This window comes from Podarcis tiliguerta (genome assembly GCF_965153285.1).
Source record: "Podarcis tiliguerta genome assembly, chromosome: 3".
NCBI lineage: Eukaryota > Metazoa > Chordata > Lepidosauria > Squamata > Lacertidae > Podarcis > Podarcis tiliguerta.
Window position 1 is genome coordinate 47880491 of NC_139536.1, and position 25686 is coordinate 47906176.

At 45.3% G+C, this 25686-nt stretch overlaps 1 protein-coding gene and 2 long non-coding RNA genes across 5 annotated transcripts in view; all 3 read left to right on the forward strand.

The window, feature by feature from the left end:
* WDR27 (WD repeat domain 27) overlaps positions 1 to 24941 on the forward strand; it is a 71834-nt gene extending 46893 nt beyond the window's left edge. For all 3 annotated transcript variants that reach the window (XM_083434083.1, XM_083434081.1, XM_083434082.1), the window contains one exon: positions 24383 to 24941. In XM_083434083.1, coding sequence (XP_083290209.1) covers positions 24383 to 24442 — 60 coding nt within the window. In that variant the 3' untranslated portion in view covers positions 24443 to 24941. The remainder of the gene's footprint in view (positions 1 to 24382) is intronic.
* LOC310674709 lies at positions 799 to 17575 on the forward strand. The gene is made up of 3 exons (XR_014509723.1): positions 799 to 3951; positions 12598 to 15680; positions 15942 to 17575. It is a non-coding gene; the product is annotated as an uncharacterized lncRNA (long non-coding RNA).
* Positions 20533 to 24376, forward strand: LOC310674705. The gene is made up of 3 exons (XR_014509719.1): positions 20533 to 21523; positions 21913 to 22230; positions 23929 to 24376. It is a non-coding gene; the product is annotated as an uncharacterized lncRNA (long non-coding RNA).
* Positions 24942 to 25686: the final 745 nt, after the last annotated feature.

Sequence of the window (25686 nt, forward strand, 5' to 3'; positions counted from 1 at the left end):
CCAGATTTTAGGACTATTATTCTTTTTATTAGTATCTCTTTCCCGGTCACTTTCTTTTAAAGCAGTTCATTAGTTACTTCCTGTTCCCTCACTGTGGCTGGCGGTCAAATTCGGTGTGGCTGAAATATGAAAGTAGGTATGGTGAGAACTGCAGTTTTCAAGCCTGTGTTTCAAATGACTCACCAGCTATTCGTACTCGTTTAAATCATTTTCTACTACTCATTATGATATTAAATTCAGTAAAATAAACTTAGCTTCATGTTTAAAGAATGTGAGTGGTGGTGTGTTGGTGGCAGTCTCTGGGCTGCACTGTGTTGCACTTCCAGGTTGACCAGATGTAAACATGGCTGGGCCAGATGTAGAGCACTGGAGTGGTAGCAGCTCAGGGAACGCAATCCCATGTGCAGTGTGGCAGTATAAGAAATGGCCATCAGTTGTGGGTGAGCAGAGTGGCTTAGCTCATTACAGGGGATGGAGAGACAGTTTTGTTGAGAGCTGAGGGGCTTAAGGTGCTACAAAGGAAGGGAGAGATCAGTAAAGAAGAAGAAGAAGAGTTTGGATTTGATATCCCGCCTTTCACTCCCTTTAAGGAGTCTCAAAGCGGCTAGCATTCTCCTTTCCCTTCCTCCCCACAACAAACACTCTGTAAGGTGAGTGGGGCTGAGAGACTTCAAGGAAGTGTGACTAGCCCAAGGTCACCCAGCAGCTGCATGTGGAGGAGCGGAGACGCGAACCCGGTTCTCCAGATTACGAGACTACCGCTCTTAACTACTACACCACACTGGCTCTCTAAAGAAAGTCAGAAGCAGCAAGTGACCTGCTGAGCAGGGGAAGTACAGTCTGGGCACCAAAAATCCATGTTAAAGAAGATCTGGAGGAGAATTTGAATGAAAGCTGTAACTTCTGACTCCCTGGGGAACCAAGGACCCACCAGAAGGATCCTGAAGAAAGTGTTCATTATAATACCACTGGCCTTGATTAGATATTATTTGGAAGTGGGCTGAGTTTGAAATTTTGGATGTCACCTATCTTAGTGGCTATTGACCCAGGAATATACTTGTGGCAAGTATATGACAGTTATATTTTCCTTTTGCAAAATCAGTATATTGATTTTGTACCTGTTCCTGCCTGTACAAAAAAACCCCGACTTCTTTGCAATTTTGCATTTTTTGTTTGAGACAACATACTGAATTTTTGTTGTGAATGTTCATTGTGCTACAGTGTGGCCCAGTGAACACTGTTATGATACTTGAAGTAGAGATGTAGTGTGAAAAAAGCCTTTAAAAATTGCACCCAATCTTGGGCCAATCCTCAAAAAGTGTTGTAGATATAGCCTTGCGTGCCATTCCTTCCACCTTCCCTTCAAACAAAAGAAAGAAAGAGAAAGGGAGAAAGAAAAGCATAAACTTGCAGAATTGAGGTTTATCTAGCATTTGAGTGATCCTCAAGTCCTGGACATATAAGACAAGTTGCTGGCTTTGATATGACATTCTGTGCTGAAAACCTTCATTTTCTGTTGGGATCATTTTCACTGCTGCATAATTCCATGAAAATGGCCACCTACAGACTCATTTTTCATATTCATATATAATTCCCCAGAGTTTCATGATATGGCAACCATTGTTCAAAATGGCATTTTACACATGAATAAAATAACAAGAAACACCAGACATACATGTGTTTCAAAAGTTATTTAGCCCCCCCCCCCCCGTGTTTAGTTTAAGACCTCTTCAAGAAAATAGACAATAGATTAATGATCTTTTATTGAGTTGACAGTTTTGCTTTTTCCTTTGGCACATAGAGAATTTTTTTTAATGTTAGGAACAAAATCAGACATGCTTAAGACAACAAAACCTACTTTGGTTCAGCATGTTACGTAGGTCACAAAAAACACATGCTCCCTGCCCCTTCAACAAATGAAAATAAAAATCTGAACATTTTAACTTTTTCTTTTTTGAATTTGTTATCATTAAAAAAAACTTGAGATGTTGACTAACATTTTTTTTTACATGTAACAGTTCTTTTGACAAACATAGCACCAAAATGTGCAACTTATTTTTTTTACAAACAAACAAACCTTAGTGAAGTGTCATTTGCTTCACACCAAACCTTTTGTAAAGTCATAAAACGTGTTTAGCTCATCCCCCCCAGGCCACAAAAAACAACTTGTAGTAAGAGAACTAATTAGAAGAGAAAATGCTTCTGAAAAGAAGAGTGATATTGGAGCTTCTAGCAGAAAGATGGGGGCTGTGGAAACTACTGACACTGTACAGTGTTTCTGTAGAAGGGATAATGTATCTTGCCAGCTGTCAGGAAAAAGAAAGAAACCACAGCTATGAAAAACAGAAAAACGGGGGAAAGGAGAAAGTACATAAACAACTCCCAGTATACAGGTTAAAAGAAGAACATGACATATATAGTAATGAGCATCCCAAAACCCCTTTGGGATTTGAAAAATTTGTGAACTACATCCAGAGGTGGTTGAGTTAATCTCTAGTAAGGATCATCAAGTTTTCTACTGTGTTTATTGTGAGGACTTAAGTCTTCTTTTGGCAGCACGCAAATTTGAAGACAGAACAAAGAAAATTAAAGAAGCGATTGAATTGATTGTGTGTGATAAAAACTCAACAGACTATAGGATGCAGAGATTCCAAAGTTGCAACTTGGATAAACTACGCAATATTGAATAGAAGATTCTGGTAAATCAGTGGAATGTAGATAAATTGGAGCTGCAGTCTGTTACCTGGAGTGAAATAGAACAAATGCTTTTTAGTCAAACGAGAAAAATATTGAAGCATGCATACAATATATGTAGACAAGCAAAAGAGCTTCAGAGCCAAAAGGAAAAATTTGTGGCAAAGTGAACTGATTCTGCAAACTGACTTTGCAGAGAATTATTGCATAAAGTATCAGAACGAAGCAATGCAGGCTCATTGGACTGCAGAACAAGGAACTTCTGTAATAATTTACACTGCTGTGATTTATTATAGGCAAGTCACTGATGAAGAAGTGCAGGTACAGATGTATGCTGTCCTTGATGCAACTGAGCATTTCTCTTTCACTGAAATTCTTCCAATGCAAATCATGGCATTGAAATTAGACCCATTATTCTATGGACTGACACCACTTTAAGAACAGGTATTCCACAGTGACTTCATCATTTACAAATCCTGGAACTTAAGTAAATCTTCCCATGGCAGAGGACCACATGATGGAGTTACCAAAAGAATTGTATGGGACAGAGTTTTGAGAGGACAGGCAGTGATGCACAATGGATTTGATCCTCCCCCTTAAACTTGGAAAAACTTCAAGCATGTTTGCTCGTCATTGAGGAAAACAGAGGAACATAAAAAGACCTCAGTGAGGTGTTTGAAATGTAAATCCCATGAAAGGCATACAATCAGCAGAATGTGTTGTCAACATGGAGTGATTTAGAGTATGCCATTATCAAAACACAGTAGATCAGGCATAGGCAAACTCAGCCCTCCAGATGTTTTGGGACTACAACTCCCATCATCCCTGACCACTGGTCCTGTTAGCTAGGGATGGTAGGGGTTATAGTCCCAAAACATCTGGAGGGCCGAGTTTGCCTATGCCTGCAGTAGATTATGCCCCAATGGGAAATGTAAGTATCCTGAAAGAAAGCACAGAATCAGAAACAGCCGCTAAAGTACTGGCTTCAGTTGGCAACTTTGTTATTGTTGCATTTGAGACAAGGAAATTGAAGGGAAAATGATAAATGTTGTGTTGAAAAGAAAACAAATCGTTAGGGTGTTGCCACAGGCAAGTATGAATTCAAGTAGATATTACAACTTCCTACAAAGACCTGGTGCTGACTTGCAATTTATGAATGTCTAGTTGTGCCTAGTTATGTGTCGTATGCACAGATTCTTGCCTTGGAGTCATTTTATTTGTATTTATCTGTCAGTGAACAATTATGTTGGTCACATTGTGTTGTGGTTCGAGGACCCGACCCCCGCGCGGTGGAAATGAACACACAGGGACACGTGATTATGGTTTATGGGCATGGAAAAGGCCACAACTTTATTGGTTACAGCAGTGAAAAGGTATTGGCTTAGGCATTGGATGTCCACCACAGGGGTTGAATCACCAGTGGGCGGAGCCTGTTGATGATAATACAACTATAGGCTCCCCACTGACGTCACCGGGGGTCGTGCCATGGCCTCCCGCCAAGCAGGCATCGGACGGAATACACGACCGCCGGATTCCTTTAACGGAATACCCAAATTGAAGGCTTAGGCGATGGCCATACCTAGCCTTCCAACACACCATACCGCAATAATCCAATGCCTAACCTACCCACCAATACCACGAAAGTTGTGACGATTGCTACGAGGTAGGCGAAAAAACCCCATGGCCTAATGCCATGTGGAAAAACTCCTACCAGGCCCCCCGCCTAACCAGGGCGACCAACCTAAAGTCCATAGCAAGGCCAAGAACCTAAGCTAAAGGGAGTGGCGGGTGGGTGATCGCGGTGAATCGAGGAGGCAGGACGAAGCAGGAAAGAGGCCGGGAGAGGGCTGGCGCCCGAATTTAAAGTCCGCTGGTTACGCCCCAGCGGCACCTGATTGGGTGCCGGCTGGTGGGCGGGCGCCAGCCAGGTGAGCCAGGTGAGCAGGGGGCGGAGGCCCCCTGCTGGGGGCGGAGCTCGGGCTCCCGCCCACAACCACTCCCCTCTCTTTCAGGAGGAGAGTCTTTGTGGTTCGAGGACCCGACCCCCGCGCGGTGGAAATGAACACACAGGGACACGTGATTATGGTTTATGGGCATGGAAAAGGCCACAACTTTATTGGTTACAGCAGTGAAAAGGTATTGGCTTAGGCATTGGATGTCCACCACAGGGGTTGAATCACCAGTGGGCGGAGCCTGTTGATGATAATACAACTATAGGCTCCCCACTGACGTCACCGGGGGTCGTGCCATGGCCTCCCGCCAAGCAGGCATCGGACGGAATACACGACCGCCGGATTCCTTTAACGGAATACCCAAATTGAAGGCTTAGGCGATGGCCATACCTAGCCTTCCAACACACCATACCGCAATAATCCAATGCCTAACCGCCACCCGAGCCAAAGGCTCGCCGCCAATACCCTCACAGCTGCAACCAATCCCTAACACTACTGATAACACCGTCGAGCCACAAATCATTTCCCTGGTCAGATAAATGGACCCCATCATTCCGGTACAAGGCCTCGTTGCCAATCCGGATACGATCATGCGAGATAACCTGGCCATTCAAGTATCGCACCCGACGGGACGCGGCCCGATTCAATATCTTCCTGGTTCTCTCAACAGCCATACAACTCTGTGCCCCACGCCAAACAATTCTTTTAAGGAGGGAAGACCAAAACACAGTGGTTCCGGGGCACAAACGCGCAATCTCGCCCAAGTCAGTCCTTATGTTCCATGATAAGTCCGCTGTTCCTCTGGTAACGAGGTCATTTTCCCCGAGCTGGATAACAAGGACGTCTGGGGGGCCAAATAAGGCCACTTTGTCGCGTAACAAAGGCATAAGTTCCTGCCAGCGCATGCCTCTTCTGGAGAACCAGAAACAACGGACTCCCGGGTGCAAGCCAAGGTTGGAGGTGAGGCCGGAACTGCACGCCCTTGCACGGGCCCAATGGACAATGCTATGTCCGCAAATCCACACGATCTTTCTGGTAGCGGCTGAGGATGAAAAGAGGAAAGACCAGGGTAAGTCGGGGTCATGAGGGCAACGCCGTCTAACGGATATAAGCTTTATATGCATCTGATTTCCAACGACCCATTTCCTTAATCCTATCAACCGGCAGGCCCAAATGAGCAGCTGTTGTGGCGGCGCCAATCCGGAAGGAGTGCGCGGCATAATCCTGGGAGGGCAACCCACACGCGTCAATGGCCTTCCGGAGCACCCTGGTAAATTGATGTCTTAGCAAGGGAGACCCGTCTTTATGAACCAGAAGTGGGCCCGGGCCGGTAGGCCGGAGGTAAAGGAACCGTCCAGTGTCCTTTACAGGGCACGGCCCAGCCTCCTTTGAGGCTAATAATTTGATGAAAGTCCCCCTACCCGCCTGATCAGTTTTTGACTGGCGTATCCGGATTGTTACGGACGCCTCGGCTAGGTGCACGTCCTCCAGTAAGAGGCCGCGTGTTGAACCGTTAGCACAAACTTCGGCCACCACCTCACCCACGCGCAGGGCGCCAAAAAATGCAATTGCATAGGCGGCGGAGAACATGCGGGCCTCGTACTTGGACCAACAGATGGACCTCAACTTTGTGCGTATCCTAGCCAGTAACCCATACGAGATCGGCTTACGACCCTCGACCCTTGGGGGTTGCATCCTACGCCAACCCTCAATAGCCCTGCGTACTAAGAAGTCACTGCATGGGTCGGATGAGAAAGTGGCCTTACAGAAGAAACTAATGGCGGCCACGTGTATCTTCAAGGTTTTGGTAGCCCGACCCAAGTCATCAAGGTGTGATAGGTAACTTAAAACGTCATCAGTGGACGGTGGCACACTAGGGGCAAGACCCGAACACCCTGACCTGAAACCCAAAAAATCACACCAGGCCTTCTTATACGATCTAAGTGTGGATGGCGCGACGGAGGCCAATACTCCCTGTATCACTTTGCGTCTCCAACGCTCCACAGGTGTTCCGGAAAGGGTTCGGGCAATGGCTGCGCTCCAGGTGCCAGCGACCGGAAGCGTGACGTCTGAAAACGAGACAAGGCATCCGCGATGTTATTATCGATTCCAGGTACAAATTTGGCGGAAAAGATTATATTATATTCGAGGCACCGGAGGACGAATGCCCGCAGGAGGGCCGCAACCCTTGATGATCGGGAAGACTGCCTTTCCAGGATTTTCACCACTGCCTGGTTATCAGTTTTGAAGCACACCCGACGGTTTTGAAATTCCTTCGTCCAAATATGCACAGCTACTACAATTGGGAAGAACTCGAGAAAGGTCAGATCCCGCGTGATGCCCTCCTCCTTCCAACCCCTTGGCCAGTGTTGGGCGCACCAGCGCCCTCTGAAGTACACCCCGAAGCCCAGCGACCCAGAAGCGTCCGATTGGACCTGGAAGTCCGAAGTTAGGTTCAGTACATCCTGCCATAGCGAGACACCGTTATAGTTGGTTAAAAAACTTGCCCAAACTTCCAAATCAGCCTTGACAGATTTAGGAATTCTAACCCTATGATGCGGATGTTTGAGGCCTGCGGAAAGTCTGGCCAGGCGGGCGCAGAAGGGGCGTCCTGGGGAGACCACCCTGCAAGCAAAGTTAAAATGTCCTAACAAGGCCTGAATCTGTCTGAGGGTGATCTTTCTGAGCATAAGGGTGGCCTGAATTAAACCCTTAAGGATGTCTATCTTTTCTTCGGGCAAGCGGGAGGACTGGGCAACTGTGTCCAGTTCAATCCCCAGGTATGTGAGGCAAGTGGCGGGGCCCTCAGTTTTCTCTGCCGCTAGGGGAACGCCCAAGTCCTTCGCCAAGGCCGAAAAGGCCTCCAGTAACGAGACGCACTCCGCGGAGCCGGACCTCCCCACGAAAAGAAAGTCATCTAAATAGTGCGTGACCCCATTGTTATTTGTTTTAAATCTTATGGCCCAATCCAGAAATGTGCTAAATGTTTCAAACGCCGAGCAGGCTACTGAACAGCCCATTGGCATAGCCCTATCCACATAATATTTGCCCTGAAATTTGAAACCCAAGAGCCAAAAATCCTCGGGATGGACCGGCAAGAGGCGGAAAGCAGATTCGATATCACACTTTGCCAAAAGCGCCCCTGGACCAAAACCCCTGATTAACTTAACCGCTTGGTCAAAAGTGGCATACTTGACTGAGCATAATTCCAGAGGAATGGCGTCATTTACTGAGCCCCCCCTCGGATAAGACAGGTTATGAATGAGCCTAAATTCCCCTGGAGTCTTCTTTGGTACTATACCCAATGGGGAGATATGAAGGTTCGGGAGGGGGGGTTTTGCAAAGGGGCCCGCGACCCGGCCTGCGCGTACTTCTTTGGCGATTTTCTTCTCTGCGACCTCTGGTCTCTCCCTAACGGATTTTTGGTTGGGGGACTCCTTAGCTATTAAAGGACCAGCTACCGGGATGCGAAAACCATTAGAGAAACCCTCCCTAAGATATGATGCTGCCTTCTTATCGGGATAAAGGGACAATAACTCGCAGAGAGGGATTAATCTAATTGGCGTAGTAGCCATCGGCAAATGTAGTTCACCTCCTGTTGGCGGCTCCGGGGGCTCCCCTGGAACTAGTGTGATGGAACCCCCGGCCTCCTCGAAAGGGCTGTTTACTTCCTTTGAAGCATGTTGCTACCGGATGGGCCCCAGCACACCTCTCACACTCGTGAGAGTACTTACACACTGCCCTGAGGCAAGTGCCCTTATTGTACTCCCAACATACCCTGCGCTTGAAATCCCTCCTCGGATCAACCCTGGCTACGCGGTAGGGATCCCCTTGCTTTTTTTCTACATAGGGGCCCACAGCTACCGACCAGATGCCATTCTCAATCTGGTCCCAGCGTGCCGACGGTATCCTAGAGGCCTTTCTCCGGAACTTTTTATCATAATCTATGGCGGCAAGTTCTCCCGCGAGGGCATGAGCTGTCCTAATGTGCGAGAGGTAGGCGACTAGGTGGACCGCCCTCTTAGGATAAGCAGCCACTATCGTCCCCATAAAGGCCTGGAAGCCGTCCAGCCACTTCTCAAATGTCCTAGGAACCTGTGGATATTTGCTCTTTCGTTTTCCGCGGGATGACCTCCTCTCCCCCCGGCCTAGCTCCTCCGCTGGAGGAACTAGCTTGAACATGTCAACGAATTCCCCATTCAAGATTTTGGAGCGTAACTTGGGCGAGAGGTGATCCCCTGGAATCACATCTGAGGTTGAGTAGGAGGATGATGTGGGCTCCTTAACCAGAGCCCCATCCCTCCACTCCTGGGTCCCTCCAAACTTTCTACGGTGTCCATAAGCCCTCCTATTTAAAGCCCAGTCTGGGAGCCCAGAAATCTCCTCCCCCTTACCCCAGTAGGACCCCAGAGACGCGTCGCTATCATATTCAGAGGAGGAGCTACCTGTGTCGTCTGAATCGCTCTTTCTTGATTTGCTCCTCCTGCAAGTATGTTTCCTCTTTTCGCGCCTCTTCCCTGTAGGTTTTTCCTGTGGCGCTACGGTGGGGGATTCCTCTGAATCAAGCTCCTCTGCCTCATCCGCCGACGACGGAGTCGACTCCGGAAGCTGCACCCGCTTGTCCTGCGTGTGTTTGGAAGAACTGGGTGCAACAGTATTATTAGACCGGGCTGACTTAGAAGTTGCCTTACCCCCCTTTCCACGAGATGTGGACGCGGCGGATCGCGACCTAGTGCGCACTGGCTCCGACCTTCCGCTAGATCCGGACTGGGAACTTTCAAAGAAAGCGGCAGATGTACTGGGAATTTCATCAAGTTGTGAGGGCCGCGGGCTCTCCGCGACCACCTGTGTATCCGGAATGGCGTCAGGTGATGAGGGAGGGCTAAGGCTATCATCAGGAAAGCGCTGTTCGTACTCATCAATAAAAGACCTAAAAGCATTTAAGAAATGAGAGACTGGCTTACGTGCGGTACTTTTCGCCTGGGGCCCCCGGGATGACTGACCGGCCGCATTGCGAACTTCAGATGCGCGCTTCCTCTTGGGGGCCATGATATAACTCAGGACGGTTTGCTGTTTTGTTTATTTATTTATTATATTTATTCAACTTTATTTTATTTATTTCTCCTTTTTTTTTTTTTTAATTAAGATATATTTATTTATTTATTTATTATTTATTTATTTTCTATTATTAAATTTATTTATTTATTTGTATTTATGTATTTGTATTTATCCTTCCAAGTGTATGTATGTATGTGACTGTGTGTCTGTATCTGTTTGCGTGTATTATTGTATTGTATTGTATTGTACTGTAATGTGAAGGAGAGAGAAAGAGGGAAAGGGAGGAAGAAAAAAAAAAAAAAAAAAAAAACCTGTAAAATTAGTTTTATAGAATCAATAAATTATCAATTATTAATTACTAATATTGTTAAATTATTGTAAGGTTTTATTACAATATTACCACTAATGGCGATAATCTATATCAATAAAGTTAATTGTTTTAAAACACTAACTGCTATCTGTGTGTATCACTATGCCTGACTCAACACGCGTATATTGTCCTCTAGTGAAGCAATCACTTATTTATTACCCTCTTAATATAAACCTTCCCGAGCTGGGGCAATAAACTGACTGCAATTAGATTTTGTAAAATTATTCGTAAATTGTTACTATTAAAAGACTGCCAGTAGGAGGCAGCAAGGAGGCAGCAACTGATCAATCCGCACTAAAAGATTCACAGCAGTCTGGCATTCACCGAAGACTGGGAGGCACAGATAATAGCTGCCTGGAGGCTTCGGGGCGATTGAAAACCCAAACAATAGGAGACTGGGAGCTGCTGATCACCCGGCTGTTGTGATGGTCACCTCAATAAATCAGGTGAGGCAGGAACAATGACCGAGATTAGGACTCGTTAGCAACTCAATATTCGCAATTACTGAGAGAGGGATAGGGTAAAAGGGGAATACAGAAGGACTACTAATGAAAGCCAAGGGAACAATAGGGGAGGAAAGGTAGTGGCCAGCCTGTTGATGATAATACAACTGTAGGCTGATGTGTGAGGGGGGGGGGAGACAGACTAAAGGTAGTTGTAAGCCTGTTGATGATAATACAACTATAGGCTGATGTATGAAGGGGGGGGGGGCAGACAAAGGGCAGTTGCAAAAACACAGGAGAAAATGAAGCAGAGCGGACCCGAGTGCTGGGTAGCAAAATTACTATTGCAACTAAGCTAGATTTAGCGAAAAATGGTAAGCCGCTCTCCCCGAACTTTGGCAATATAAGAAACGCGATCCCAAATCCAATGCCAGATATAAGAACCGTGGTCTAAATAGAAGATGGAGACTGCTGAAGTAAGGGACCCTTAAATCTAAAAGACGCGACTTTTAGCTATCAGCGCTGCACCAAGCAAACGACTCTGAGAATTTAAAGCGGCAGCCGAGTCCCAAGTGCGCCCTGCTCGTGCTGCCTGTGAGGTTCAGGAGACCTTCTAGGAACACACGTGGTTCTCTCTAAAATTAAGGCGCGCACGGAGCCGGCAATCAGGAGATCGTGGCTTAAGCCCGTAAGCGGCCCCGACGCTCAAATCAAAGTCAGGGTAAAAACCAACAGAAAAGATGGGGGGGGGGGGCTTGAGGAATAAACCCAGGAACCGCCACGTGCAACAGAAACACAAACTATTGTTCTACGAAGGCAGAAATCGCTCAAACACAGGACAGATGGCGAAAAAAAAACGCGAGGAAACAGCTCCCAATAGGCAATCTGGATCTTGTGAATTAAACCCACGAGCTGCTCAGATGCGGAAAGCAAGCTGCCGCCAGCGTGGGGGAAAGCAAGACTTCCCCAGCTTGTGAATGCCCCAAAAGTAGATGGTGGGTGGATATAAGGTATCGCCCGCAGAAATAAGCGAAGCGCAGAGGATAGGGGGAAAGCGAAGCGAGGGGGAAAATCAGCTGGCTGGCGGCGAGTTAAACGGAAGGGGGGGGGAGGCTCCCCGCTCCTGAGCGCTGCAGAGAACGCGAAAACAAACGGCAGCGAGCGGGGAAAATCAGCTGGCTGGCGGCGAGTTAAACGGGGGGGGGGAGGCTCCCTGCTTCTGAGCGCTGCAGAGAACGCAAATAAGCGCCGAAGAGGGAGGGATGGGGGCGCTTATGTGCAAATCCGGGACCACGTGGTTCCCCCAACAGGAGCTTCCTGCTACAAAATACGGAAATGATTGAAGCCCACGCTACTACGTAATTAACCTTGACAAACTAGCCAGGAATACTCAGAAAATATCAGGACAAAACACGGATTACTAGATATGATTCCCCTGCTCCGGGGACGAGCTGAAGCTCCCTAGTCTGCAATCGCTCCCTGAGCGCTGCAGAGAATGTGAGAGCGCCGAAGAACGGGCGGAATCAGCTGGCTGGCGGCAGACTAAAGCAGGGAGTGGGGGGGGGGGAGGCTGAGCTCTACAGAGAGCGCGAAAAGCGCAGAAGAGCGGTGGAATCAGCTGGCTGGCGGCAGACTCAAGCAGGGGTCGGGGGAGGCCGAGCGCTGCAGGCAACGCGGAAACACACACACGGACGTTCAGCACAGACCCCAGCAAAATGGATCCCTGCTAAGCGGAGGAGAACGCACACACGCAGACGGAAAAAACACGACAAGCACGCAAACGAGCAAGCAAATACTTCCCTGTCTTCGCGCAGCAAGCGACGGAGACGACCAGCTGATCGCGGTGAATCGAGTGATCGCGGTGAATCGAGGAGGCAGGACGAAGCAGGAAAGAGGCCGGGAGAGGGCTGGCGCCCGAATTTAAAGTCCGCTGGTTACGCCCCAGCGGCACCTGATTGGGTGCCGGCTGGTGGGCGGGCGCCAGCCAGGTGAGCCAGGTGAGCAGGGGGCGGAGGCCCCCTGCTGGGGGCGGAGCTCGGGCTCCCGCCCACAACCACTCCCCTCTCTTTCAGGAGGAGAGTCTTTGCTAAAGGGTCATTCACTCATGCCAGTGTACTGCAGCAATTCAGGCAATTTGCAGCACAATTGTATGCAATTACTTCTACTTAGAAGTAAATCCTACTGTGTTAAATGGGACATACCTCTGAGTAAGTGTATATAGGATTGCAGCCTTTCTTGGTTTTTCTCCTATTTAATTGTGAACTTTCAGAAACTCTTAGATCTAGGCTCGTTTTATATATGAATATTTGGCCTAACGTTTGTGAATAATGACTCAACATCAAAACTTTTTGTTTATACTGCAGAATATGATACTCTCTTCAGTGAAGAAAACTGCTGGTCTGGCAGACGTGCTTGGCTTTTCCTCACTGACTTACCAGGACTTACATAAACTTCAATAGGCTTGTTTAGCATGCATCCTTTTGTAATTAAAGTGCAATGGATTATAATTGGTAGACTTATACATATATCATATGTCTAGAATTAGAATGTTAGCTTTATTCTTTTAGTCTAGTTCAGGGTTTCCCAAACTTGGGACTTACACTGTTTTTGGACTACAACCCCCATCATTCCTAGCTAGCAGAACCAGTGGTCAGGGATGATGGGAATTGCTGTCCAAAAACGGCTGGAGACCCAAGTTTGGAAAGCCCTGTTCCAGTTTATAATTCCCAGCTACTTAGTTAATCAGACTTTCTAGCTGTACTTCTGTTTGGTATTTTGGTTTCATTTTATGCTGCCTTCTTTTCTAATAAGTCGACCACCTCAATTAAAATTAATGTCTGACTGAAACCTTGATACTAAATCCAGTATTAGTCACTTGCTGTTGAGTAATTTGGTGACTCTGATGCTCAGGGAGCAGAGAGCTGTGTTTTCTCTCTCTTGCTCCTTTAGAATCAGAGGGTGTCCAGTAAAGGTCTGGGAGCCTCCTGACCCAAGATGGTTGGGCAGAAAGAGTGCTGGCAGTGTCCCTTGCAGGGCTGGTGACAGACCCTGAATATCTGGACCCTGGGTTTTGGATACCAGTCCTTGACAGTCACAGCCAAGAGTGCCCTTTGCACCTATATCTAGGCATCAACTGTGTAGTTTCCTAAAAGATAAGCTTCTTGGGGTTGCAAAACCTTTATGTTATGACATTTTCTCCAAATTACCTGTTGGCTAAGATGGTTCATTAGTAGGACCAAAGGAGTTTCAGTTGCCAAATTAATCCTGAAACCCTACGGGAAATGGTCTCCTCATTAACAGAACTGGGGCCACACACAGAGATGTTGACTGTTCTAATAGGTTCATTCTGCGTCTCCCAGCAAGTTTGTCACTTAGGAAAGAGAAGGATCGAGGATTTCATTGGCTGGCTGAAAAGTTTTAAGTCTTCTTCACAACCTGAAGCTGTACTAATTGAGACTTTTTCACACAACTGCAGTGGATAGATGCTAAGAGTCGTATATACAGTTCCAAGGCATCTATTATACAAAAGGCAGTTTGGAATAATTATAGCTCAGCACTGCTAAACATAGTTTGTTTTTTCTTCCTGGAACAGTACCCTTTCCTCATAAATTCAATATTTTTGTGGGCTGTATATGATGATAGTTTGGCTGCTGACTCTGCCATGATTTGCAAAATATTTTCCTTTAAGGAAGGTGGATGGCTCAGTAATAACATGATTTTTTATGATGTGGGCACAATGAGGCAGACAGAAACATCTAAGAATATATGTCCAGCAGCAGTAACATCTATGTGAACTCACACATTAGAAATATAAACTGCAGAAACATATGTAGCATAGTTATTTGTTCATTCACTTAATCTCTAAGCCATTTTTTCCAGTAAGAACCCCAGGTGAGTGTAGCAGATCCAGTGAAACAAAAATAAATTATTTTAAGACAACTTGGTGACTCCATCCAAAAGAGTGGAACCACCATGCCCTAGAGAAATTGTACCACCTACCATCAGCTTCTCATCTTGTCCAGATTAATCTTCTTGGGTACAACAGCATTAGAGCCTGCCTCCTGTCTCTGACAGTGGAGCACAGCCCTCCTGGCCAGTAGCCACCTATAGCCCTCTCCTCCTCCATGAATTTCTCTAATCCTCTTTTAAAGCCATCTAGGTTGGTTTGGGATGGGAAAAGCAGTTACTAACACGCTTCTCTTTCCACCTCCACTAGTTCGGTTGTTTTCAAGGGCAAAAACACTTTCCTTGAATTTCTCTTTCTCCCTCCCCCCCATCCCTTCACACCTCAGCATTAGGTAATCATAAAAGCATACCAACGCAAGTAGATAAATAGTTACCACTGAGAGAAAGGCAAATGGTGTTTCCTTGTGCTCTGGCTTCCATCAGGTTGTCCCGCTGAGCCAGAAGCAATTTAGTCCTGCTAGCCACATGACCCAGAAAGCTGTCTGTGGACAAACACCGGCTCCCTCGGCCTGAAAGCGAAGTTGAGTGCCACACTCCATAGTCAAATTTGACTGGACTTAACCATCTAGGAGTCCTTTACCTTACTTTACCATACTAGGTAATCACCACAGAAATATTTTTATGGGAAGGCAAATTTCAGGATAGATCAACCCTACTGTAAGGGAAGGGGAGAGTCCAAGGCAGAGGAATCACCATATCCAAACTCTGCCAGGTTTACATGGGCCAAAGCAAAATCATGGGTGGGGGCAGATCTTACCTGGCTATTTACAGTAATCTCTCTTTTGATTTCCAAATTTTCCTGCCATTGAGTCCTATGGGAGGGAAATTCACTACTCCATATCCATGACTGGTAGATAGATTTTTGCTGTTTTGCGGGTGTGCCAGTGGCACAAGGGAGCTTTGGATTTTGAAGATCTAAGTTCTCCCTCAATCCCATGGCATGCCTCTTTTTCCTTCCTTATACATCTGACATTAGAAGAGGGATGGCTGTAGATGTTTCTGTGGTCACATCAAGGAGGCCTCCAGTGGTGGACCTCCCCCTCTATGAACAGAGGGGAAGATCCACTGTGTCCTATGGCTCATTGAATGCCTGTTAAGCAACTATGTATTTAGGATATCCACCTATTTTTATATAAGTGACAAAGTTTACCCATATAAAACCATATATATTTGTCCCCATCTGCTGCTGGGTGTACCGTATTTTTCGCTCTATAAGATGCACCAGACCACAAGACGCACCTAGTTTTGGGGGGAGGAAAACAAGAAAAAAAATATTCTGAATCTCAGAAGCCAGAACAGCAAGAGGGATGGCTGCGCAGTGAAAGCAGCAATCCCTCTTGCTGTTCTGGCTTCTGGGATAGCTGCACAGCCTGCATTCGCTCCATAAGACGCACACATATTTTCCCTTACTTTTTAGGAGGGAAAAAGTGAGTCTTATAGAGCAAAAAATACGGTAAGTTATTTGAGACCTTAAAATCTGAAAACGTACAGCAAGCTATATTAAGGAGATTATGCATTTTTTTAGTTGTTTGCTTAGCATGGAACTGAATCATTTTGATTACTTTGGAAGCATAGCAAAATTCCGTTTTTGTTGCTTGACTGGTAGAGATGACACTGCTTTCATTGACAGTGTTCATTTATTTTTGTAAGGCAGCAAAAATGCTAGTGCTGCTTATAACAGGCTCTGTGTCTTCCTTGGCTAATATATGAAGTCATTCTTAATGGTTTACAGGAGCACATTTTGCTTGACAATTTAGGGGTGCTGTTCTAACATTATCCATCCTCAAGCTGTCAAGTGCTCTGTAATATTTTAGTCATATGTGAATCTTAGCTTGTTGTCAAATGGCTCAAAGGATTTTAGTTGATTAATACTTTGAAATGAGTAATCACTCAAAATATATTTGCGTTTTACTCAAATTACAATATTTGCTGTATTTTTCATGCTGAAAGAAATATAGTTTACCATATACTAACAATGGCTATCACTCATTCTTAGATGGAAATGCCATCTTTAATATAGATGAGCTGGCTTTTTTGAGAAGCAAGCAGTTATAATTTCAGTCTTTATGCTGGCCCAGCACATTTATTTCCAACAGTGTGCACACATAGAGTACATCCATTTGGTGCCTATTTCTCCATCCTTTCAAGATTCTATCCCCATTTTACAGATATGCAGATAAGGGCATAAATTAGCAAATTCATTTGAAAATCCGGGTCAGATCAAGCTTCAGGAGCAAGAGGCCCGGTATTTTGGTCTAACCACCATTTCACCCTGCTTTTCAGCAGAATTATGCTTTCCTAGAATGACAGCATTTTCTCGAGCTTATGTAAGTCTTGAGCAAAAGCAATAGAAACTTATTTTCTTCACATTAGTGCAGATTATTGTGGTTTGCTGTACCAATCTTACTCTATCTCAATATGCACTTTTCAATCTATATTTTCACCAAGTGGCAGTTTCAAAATCCAAATGTCTGTCATCATACATTGAAGAAAGTTTCAGCTTTAATAGATGCCGCTAAAAGGCAACCGCTAAGTATCACTAGGATTTGCAAAAAGTGTCCAGAGAAGTAGCCTGATGTCTGATCATAAAAATGCTTCTATTCAGCAAGAATACCTCTGTCTCATGGAACTGTCTCAAAGTTTTGCTAAGGTCTGATCCTGATTTGCCACATTCTTTCTAAATGAAAACTGCCTCAGAATGTGATTTGTGTAGTAGCCCTAAGTAATATAACCATACTTCTGGAATTACATATAATCACAAAAGTCCTTACTGTTTAAGCAATTAAGTCATAACAATTTTAGAATGACACAAACGTTGGATCTCAAGGAGTTCACCATTTATCTAGGTTTCATCTGGTATCCAGGCAAAGGCTATCAAGGGACAGTATTTGTGAAAGTTTGAAATTATATATCATCTCTGTAGCCTCCCCTTCTTAGAAATGTTTTCCCCCAGTTTTTCTCATTACTTGGGAGATAATATCAGGTTGAGAATGATGTCATATTAACAGCGTGAGACAGCAGTGCTCTCTTACCAAAAGAGGAGAAGACATATTAGAGTTCTTTTAAGCTCATCTTTTTTTAAAAAAACAAAACTTAATTTGAGTCCACACTCTTTCAGCCATGTGAATTCTGAATACATGTTATAGACTCACAAATGGCTATTACAAATGTGAGTGGCAAACCATTATACATTTTCATTGTTTCCATTACATATTTTTAAACTCTTTGCACCACAAGTCAGAACGGGAGAATCACAATTATTGCGTAGTACAGAGGAAGGCAAATTTCTGTGGTGAGAAAAAAATAGAGTGGGCAAAATACCTGAAGTAATTTACATACCTCAAGATGTCTGTTAGGCTACACTTATATGAATGCATATACCACACAAGAAGCTTACTGATCGTAACAGAAGATAGCATAGCAAGCAAATTATGATGACTGCACAATGTCCTCTGGAGCCTAATTTATACTAGCTGGGAGATGGCGATTGGTTATGGCGATGAGAACAATATTGTGATAGGAAATGGCTTAGGCTGCAATCAGCCCACTTATCAGGAACCAAGCCCATCAAATTCATTAGGACTTACTTAAGGGTAGGCATGGTTAGACTTGCAGTGTTAGGTGCTAATGTAAGTTATCTTAAGAAAGTTCATGGAGAGTTTCCTGCCCCCTGCTTGCAGTCATCTGTGCCCCCCTGCAAATCTCTCTAGAGAATTGGAGGCCCTCCTGAACAGTGAGGGATGTCCAGTTAGCCCCTTACCACAGGAGTCTCCATCCCACATTTCCCCTCCCAAACCTTGTTATGTTGGAAGCTTTTTATGGGAGGCACAGATGTCTGCAGGGGTAAAAAGCAGGTGAGAAACATTAACTTTCTTAAGTAAATTTATCTTGAGACTCGAGTCACTGCTTATTCTGAATGGGGAGCTTTATTAAACTACTGTAGCAAAAGTTGCCAAGAAGTCCCAAGGCACCTTTAAAACCTAACAGATTTATTATAGCTGGGGACACCTTTGTCAGATACATACTCTCAGTTTGCAGATATGCTTGTGCATGTATATGTCAGGGTAAAGTGAGCTGAATAACAAATGAGCATAACAACCAGCCATTGGGTGCATTCGCCATGCATCATGGCGAACGTATACATAATCTGTCTCCAAAGAGGGAATTACGCACATTTCCCAGCCAATGCTTTCCAACAGGCCTGGGGGAGCTGTACACTCCCCAGGCAATATGTATAATCTCCACCGATTCTGGAGAATACTAGGGTGGCATTCAGTGTCGCACCAAGGCAGTGGTTTTCACCCTGGGGCTCTTTAAATGATAGTCAGGGGTGTTGCAGGCAATACTGGCCTCTGTCCCTCTTTCCTTCCCTCCCTGCTCTGATGCCCTCTTGTGTCTCTGCCTCCTTAGCTGTTTGTTGCAGCAGCCCCAGCTACAAGCCCCCAGGCAAATGGTGCCTCTGGGGCTGGCCAGGGGGTGTTGGTTGCCAAGAGCTAAGGCGGCTTCAGAGTAAGCAAGTAAGCAGGCATGGAAATCCAGCCAGCCAGTCCGCCAACCCTTGCTGTTGGGAATGGACAGACCTCCCAGGCCTCTGTGGGGCAGTGTGAGGAGGCATCTCTCTTTGAGGCGGGGGGGGGGGGGCAGCTCAGAGACCAGGGGTGCCCAGAGGACTCCCAAGGAGAGGAGAGGAGGCTGAGGGAGCACTCCACAAGGGAGGGTGTTCGAAAAAGGGAGAGAGCCTGTCAACTCTGCAGGCAAAGAGTGATATAGCTGGGCTCCTGAGCCCCACAGGGAGCTGTGCACTAAGGTGATCATTCTGTCAGCACAAGCATTTCTGCTTGCCAGAAATAGCAGTCCCCCCCATGCTATTTTGTGGGTTCTCTCACCACCACCCCCAAGTCAATTTGGGGATGCAAGGGGAGAGAAAGGAAAGCCCTGTTGTGTTGATGGAACTTGTGTTTCTCCTTCTAGCACAACTATTTAGTTGAATCTGGCCCACAATATCTTGACTGCATTTTATGCATTCTCCAGGCAATATTCATAATCTCCAAGAGACATCAGGTACCATACATATCTGAACAGAGTTTTCTACATTCTCTAGGCATAATGCAGAATCTTTGGATCAGGTTTCCTGTAGAGTGTCTGAGAGTTGAATTTTTTTTTAAAAAAAAAAAGTTAAAAGGAGATACTTTTTCCTTTCAAGAAAATCAACCATCTCTCACGCACTATACAGTGGTACCTCGGGTTACATACACTTCACGTTACACACGCTTCAGGTTACAGACTTCACTAACCCAGAAATAGTACCTCGGGTTAAGAACTTTGCTTCAGGATGAGAACAGAAATAGTGCTCTGGCAGCCTGGCAGCAGCAGGAGGCCCCATTAGCTAAAGTGGTGCTTCAGGTTAAAAACTGTTTCAGGTTAAGAACAGACCTCTGGAACGAATTAAGTTCTTAACCCGAGGTACCACTGTACAGGCAATACCTTCCGGGGTCTCTGACTTCCTAGAATACTGGACAATTTGCAGCAAGAACACTCGCACACCCTCAGCCACCTTATAACTTGAAACACACACAATTTCCATAGCCCAAATTACTTCAAAAATTACTTTTTACTACCACCATATTTTATTGGATTTGCCTTAAATGCAACTGAATATAATCTGCAATGCATGAAAGTGATTCTTTAAACAAAAAGAAATAAATGAACCAAAGGAAATAATATATAGCATAAAGAAAGCAGGAACCTTGAGAAACATCAAAAGGAAATGAAGCATTAACCAAAACTCTTAACAGAGCAATTACTCACAGAACACCATTCCATAATGGAGCTGAAATGGTTATTAGATAGTTGTGGGGATGATGCAGCCAGCTATCAGATATTTTCAGTCGTCTCCTTCACAAGCAATGTTCCACATATCACCTACCATTGCTAATCCTCCACTCCCCACTGTAAATAATAATAATAATAATAATAATAATAATAATAATAATTTATTTATACCCCGCCCTCCCTGGCCAGGCCCGAGCTCAGGGCGGCTAACATCAAAGTATGATACATTAAAAACATAAATCAATCAATTCAAATACATCTTAAAATCAAATTTGGAGCAGAATAAAATCAGATGGCAACCATCTTGCTCCTCCCTCTGCTTGTTTATGCCTTGTTCCCTCTTTCCTCTACCATCTCCAGTAGGGCAAGCTGCTGTTCAGCCCTCAGCCCTTCAAGGAATGCAGAGAACAGTATTGTTTACATCTGGATCTGTGCAGGTGCACATTGAAACGAAGCATCCCTGCTCCAAAACAAATATGAGCATCGTTAATATTCCCATTCAGTGGATAGAAAGTTGAGTGTAACCTCCCTTCCCACAGATCCACTGTAACATCTTAAGATGGAGCAGGGCCTAAGTAGTTCTGCAGGAGGAAGTCACTTCCACCCAAACAGCAATTCTGCAGTGTGCTGCTGCTTCATGTGATGTAAACAGCAGTAGTAAAATGCAGTTGTCAAAGAAGTTGACATGAAGCTAGCATGAGAATTTCTGGACTGGTGAGTTGGAAGTAGTGTTATCAACACTAGCAGGGGTGAGCATTGTGATGCAAGAAGCAATAATACAGATATATATTAAAAGTCCATTCATCTCTCAGGCTACTTGTTTGGGCAGAGAGTAGCTGAACAAAACTATAGTATTCTTCAATAGTTGTAGGGTAGAAAGGAGAGAGAAAGGAAAGTGAGTTAAATAAAAACCTTTATGCACCACTCTGCCACTCCCTTTTTGCAACTCTGTTTGTATGCATTTCCTTTATGTTTGGATTTTCAGCAGAGGGCACTATACCATAATGAATATCATGGAGCTATAATGGCCGTTACTGTAACTGATGGGTGAGATACAAGCCTTCATAAGTTTTTTTTTTAAAAAACAACAACAACACAAACACATCCAGAAATATGAGAAACAATGCACTTTCTCCTGAAGTAAATTTCAAAACTTTGTCATTATGTGCCCTGTGCAAAGATGGAGTTTAAAATGAAAGTATTATACCGTATTTTTCGCCCTATAGGACGCACTTTTTCCCCGCCAAAAATGAAGGGGAAATGTGTGTGTGTCCTATGGGGCAAATGCAGGCTTCGCGCACCTCTCCGCAAGCAGCGGAAGCCCAGTGCTTGCGGAGAGTTGCCTGCATGCTGAAGCCTGCCCGCGCTGAGCTCAGCGCGTCTAGGCTTCGCGGACCTCTCAGCAAGCAGCGGGAGCCAGCGCTGGGCTCCCACGGCTTGCAGAGAGCTGCCTTTTTGGGGGCTGGGGTCGGGGGAAGCTCGGGCTTCCCCAGCCCCGCGCCTGGGGGGAAAATAATTCCCCCCCTTTATTTCCCCCCCAAAAAACTAGGTGCGCCTTATGGGACGGTGTGTCCTATAGGGCGAAAAATAATGTAAGTGATACTGCACATTCTGTAATTTAAGATGCCTCATTCAGACCATGAGACTTTGTAAAAGGTTCACCACTGTCTAACAGCCGTAAATAGGACTCATGCTTTCTTTGTCGGGTCTCAGATGCTGCAATAGAAGCAGGCGTTTTCAGTTGTGGTCCACAAGCCCCATGCCGTTAATATGGACCCGGTGACTTTTTGCTGCAGCTATTTTATTGTTTTATGAAAAGCGTTAATAAGAAGAACTCATTGCAAAATACGCACCCATTGACTGTGAACAGATAAAATCAGAAACAACTGAGAACTCAACATCTGTGCAACAACTGGTGAGATGGTTGGAGCAGCTTCAGCAGCTCCTGAGCCTGTGCTGATTTGAAAAAGAACAGGATGCCACTGGCATAGGATTCCAACTTCTGGCCAGGCTTATGTTCAGCTGTGAGACAGAATAAGTTGCATTTCCGGGCTAGGAGCTTGCACAACTGCTCTGCTCAACAGCATTAGCCTTTACAAATATTGTGTAATACAGTGCCATGTGGAATGCCAGATAACCCTGGGGCTTGCCCAAGCTTGGCTGCTTAAAATGACCTGCAGGTGTGTTGGGGGTGGGGAGGGCTACATCAGCACAGGCAGATTGCATCACAACTGTTTATTTACCCATCACTCCATGGGGTCGATACTCCCATTGCTCTTTGTGTTCTGCTTTTCATTAGCCTCATGGGACAATGAAAAATGCTTAATTCCCGCCCCCCCCACTTGATGTTGCTACTGCCATTAATTCTAGAAAACAGTCACAGACATGTAGAAGTAAATGTTATCCTTTTCCTTCTTTTTTTTTACCAGAATATTTGAACTGAAATGTGAATTAATTCAAAATGTACTCAGACTCATTTTCTCAACCCTTTGTATAACAGCTGCCAGTGTATGGAGTGAAAAATACCAAAGAATTAGAATTGGCTTTTTAGTAACTTTCATGATCCATGCAAGTGCAAGCCAATTAATTGTTCCAAAGACATATTTGGAATTTGCGTGGACAGGTGGAGTCCCCAGATCCCGAGCGGTCCCCCCCATCATGTGGAATAATGACTCAAGACAACGTGCTATGGGATTAAATTGGCCACAACTTTATTAAATTTCAAATGTGGGTAGACCTTGGTTCAGGCATTGGGCGTTCTCCCTCCCCAGTCCCCGGCCGGGGACCTAGGGAGCTTCAGGGTTATCCAGTGTGTGTGTGGGGGGGATGGGCTGGCTCTGGAGAACATATGTTCAAGCAGAGATAGCCGCCCCTGTTATGCCGCTGCCGCAGGGGAGAGCAATGACGACCTTTTGGTGTACGGTCAAAGCCTCCCTTCAGAAACCCCTTTTTAACGGGGAACCCTGGTATCGTCGCCGCAAAGAGGAAGATGGACTAAAGGATTCCGCCCAAGGCCTGATACCGCCAAAGTTGTGACGTTTTGCTACGGGAAAGGCGAAACCTGCCAATGCAGGGAAATTCCTTTCCGGCCCTTTAACAGCAACCTTGACGTAGCAGCGCCCGCATACCTGTGAAGATAAGTTAACCTGCAAAACCTATGAAGAAAAGTTAACCTGCAAAAGAAGACATTAACTGAGGGTGGTTAGGGTGGGAGAAGCTCTGGAGCCAAGTGAGGATTCCCAGGTAAGATCCTCCCTCTATTGTGTAGGCAGGTAATCCCTCCCCTACCTGGCCTGGTCTCCTTGGCAACGCTCCCCCCAGGTGGGATTGGACAACTGACTGAGGTAGGCGGAGACCTCCAGGTATTCCACCTGAGGGAAGGCAAAGCCAAGCCTATGCTGATGGGGCCGCTCCAGATCTAGGGCTGCGCGCGTCCACGCAAAGGGCGTCCCCCGTTTTAAGCGGGGAGCGGTCATTGCTTCACTGTACTGTTTTTCTTATTCTTTTATAATTGCTAGCAATAAAAAACTTTTTTCAGGCTTTTAAAATTGATTTTCTGTTATTTCCATTTTGAAGGTTCTCAGCTTATAAGTACTTATATGGCAAACAGCAGCAGCATCAACAACCCCCAACCAATCTCCACATATAGCATAACATTTGGTTTATTTATATGTCAGAAACCACCTAAATACCATGGGGAGATGGAGTGGAGGGCTGCAGGGGAAGCAGAAATAGGAGAAAATAACCTCCTGTTCTCTTACAGTAGTGTTCACTTTGTTGGATCAAAAGCTGTTCTGCAAGCAGAAGGGCATTGCAGGATTTCTAATTCATCACAGTTCTTTATCTTGGTAGTAATAATTGGCATTTACACCACAGGAACCAACCAAATGAATTCTAAATAAAAGTAGACTTCCCAAGCAAACATGGACATAATACATGAAAAGTAAATTCCAGACACCTTTTAAATTTTTATAATGAGATTTAATAAGGTAGCTAGGCCTTTGGTCAACCATTATTCAACACAAAGCATTCTATGCCAATCATGTGTTTTCTGTTTTGAATTACAGCTCACCACAGCCACCCTGGATGGCAAACTGCAATTGTTCCTACCGGATTGTCAGCCTTGACTTCCTTGGCTCTGCTACTTTAAGAATAAGGCTCCCCGACAGAAAGGAGATATTTGGTTACTGGGCAAGTTACAGCATTTTTCTGTTTCAAATATAGGCTTCCAGATTATGCCTGCCCTGGGATTTGCTCCAAGGTCTACTCTGCTGGAAAAACATTTTGTATAAGGGTACAGAGTCCTTTCTGCCACTTTCCTTGCAGAGCATTATCACATTCAGGTTACCTTGGACTGCAGCTTTGGAAGTGCTACAGAATAGGTAGATGTATAATATTATGTTGGGTTGTTTCCCATTATTAATAGCTCTAGCCATCCTAGTGCAATTTGTCTGGAAATATCAAGTAAGATTTAAGAAAGCTGGTGTCCAACAGCATATACACACTTTTTGTTGTAGTTTGTTGGGATTTCAATAGTTATCTCCACAACCAGACATTTAGCAAATAAACCTTTGTACCATTATTGGCTAAACCCTTATGCCCAATAATAAAGTGATATTCTAGTCATTTGTGTCCTTGCCTGTTGATTCAACGTGAGGGGAAATATGAGGTTCTGAGCATTACTGAGACATACAAGCGAAGGTTTACTATAGTTCAGACACCAGTGGATATGATACCAAACATCTTTCAAGACTAAATGTTATGTGGTCCTTTTCTCCTTGTCATGTATAAAGACTCTGGAAGACAAATCACACTGGATTTCTGGCTCCTTAAGAACCAGTACGGAAAATGTGGTTTGCACTATTTCGCAACAGGTTGCTAAATATGTCACTGTGGTATATTCAACTTTTACATGAATTCTTTAATCTAATTTTGAAGAGCATTTTGAGGATAATCTTTAAAAAGCTGTGCACACTGAGTTGGGTCTGACTAAGTCATACTCAGAGTAGATTCAATGAAATAAATGTCATTCTTAGAACTAAGGGTCACAGGTGGCGCTGTGGGTAAAACCTCAGCACCTAGGGCTTGCCGATCGCATGGTCGGCGGTTCGAATCCCCGCAGCGGGGTGAGCTCCCGTCTTTCAGTCCCAGCTCCTGCCCACCTAGCAGTTCGAAAGCACCCCTAAGTGCAAGTAGATAAATAGGTACCGCTTTATAGCGGGAAGGTAAACGGCGTTTCCGTGTGCTGCGCTGGTGCTGGCTTGCCAGAGCAGCTTCGTCACGCTGGCCACATGACCCGGAAGTGTCTCCGGACAGCGCTGGCCCCCGGCCTCTTAAGTGAGATGGGCGCACAACCCTAGAGTCGGACACG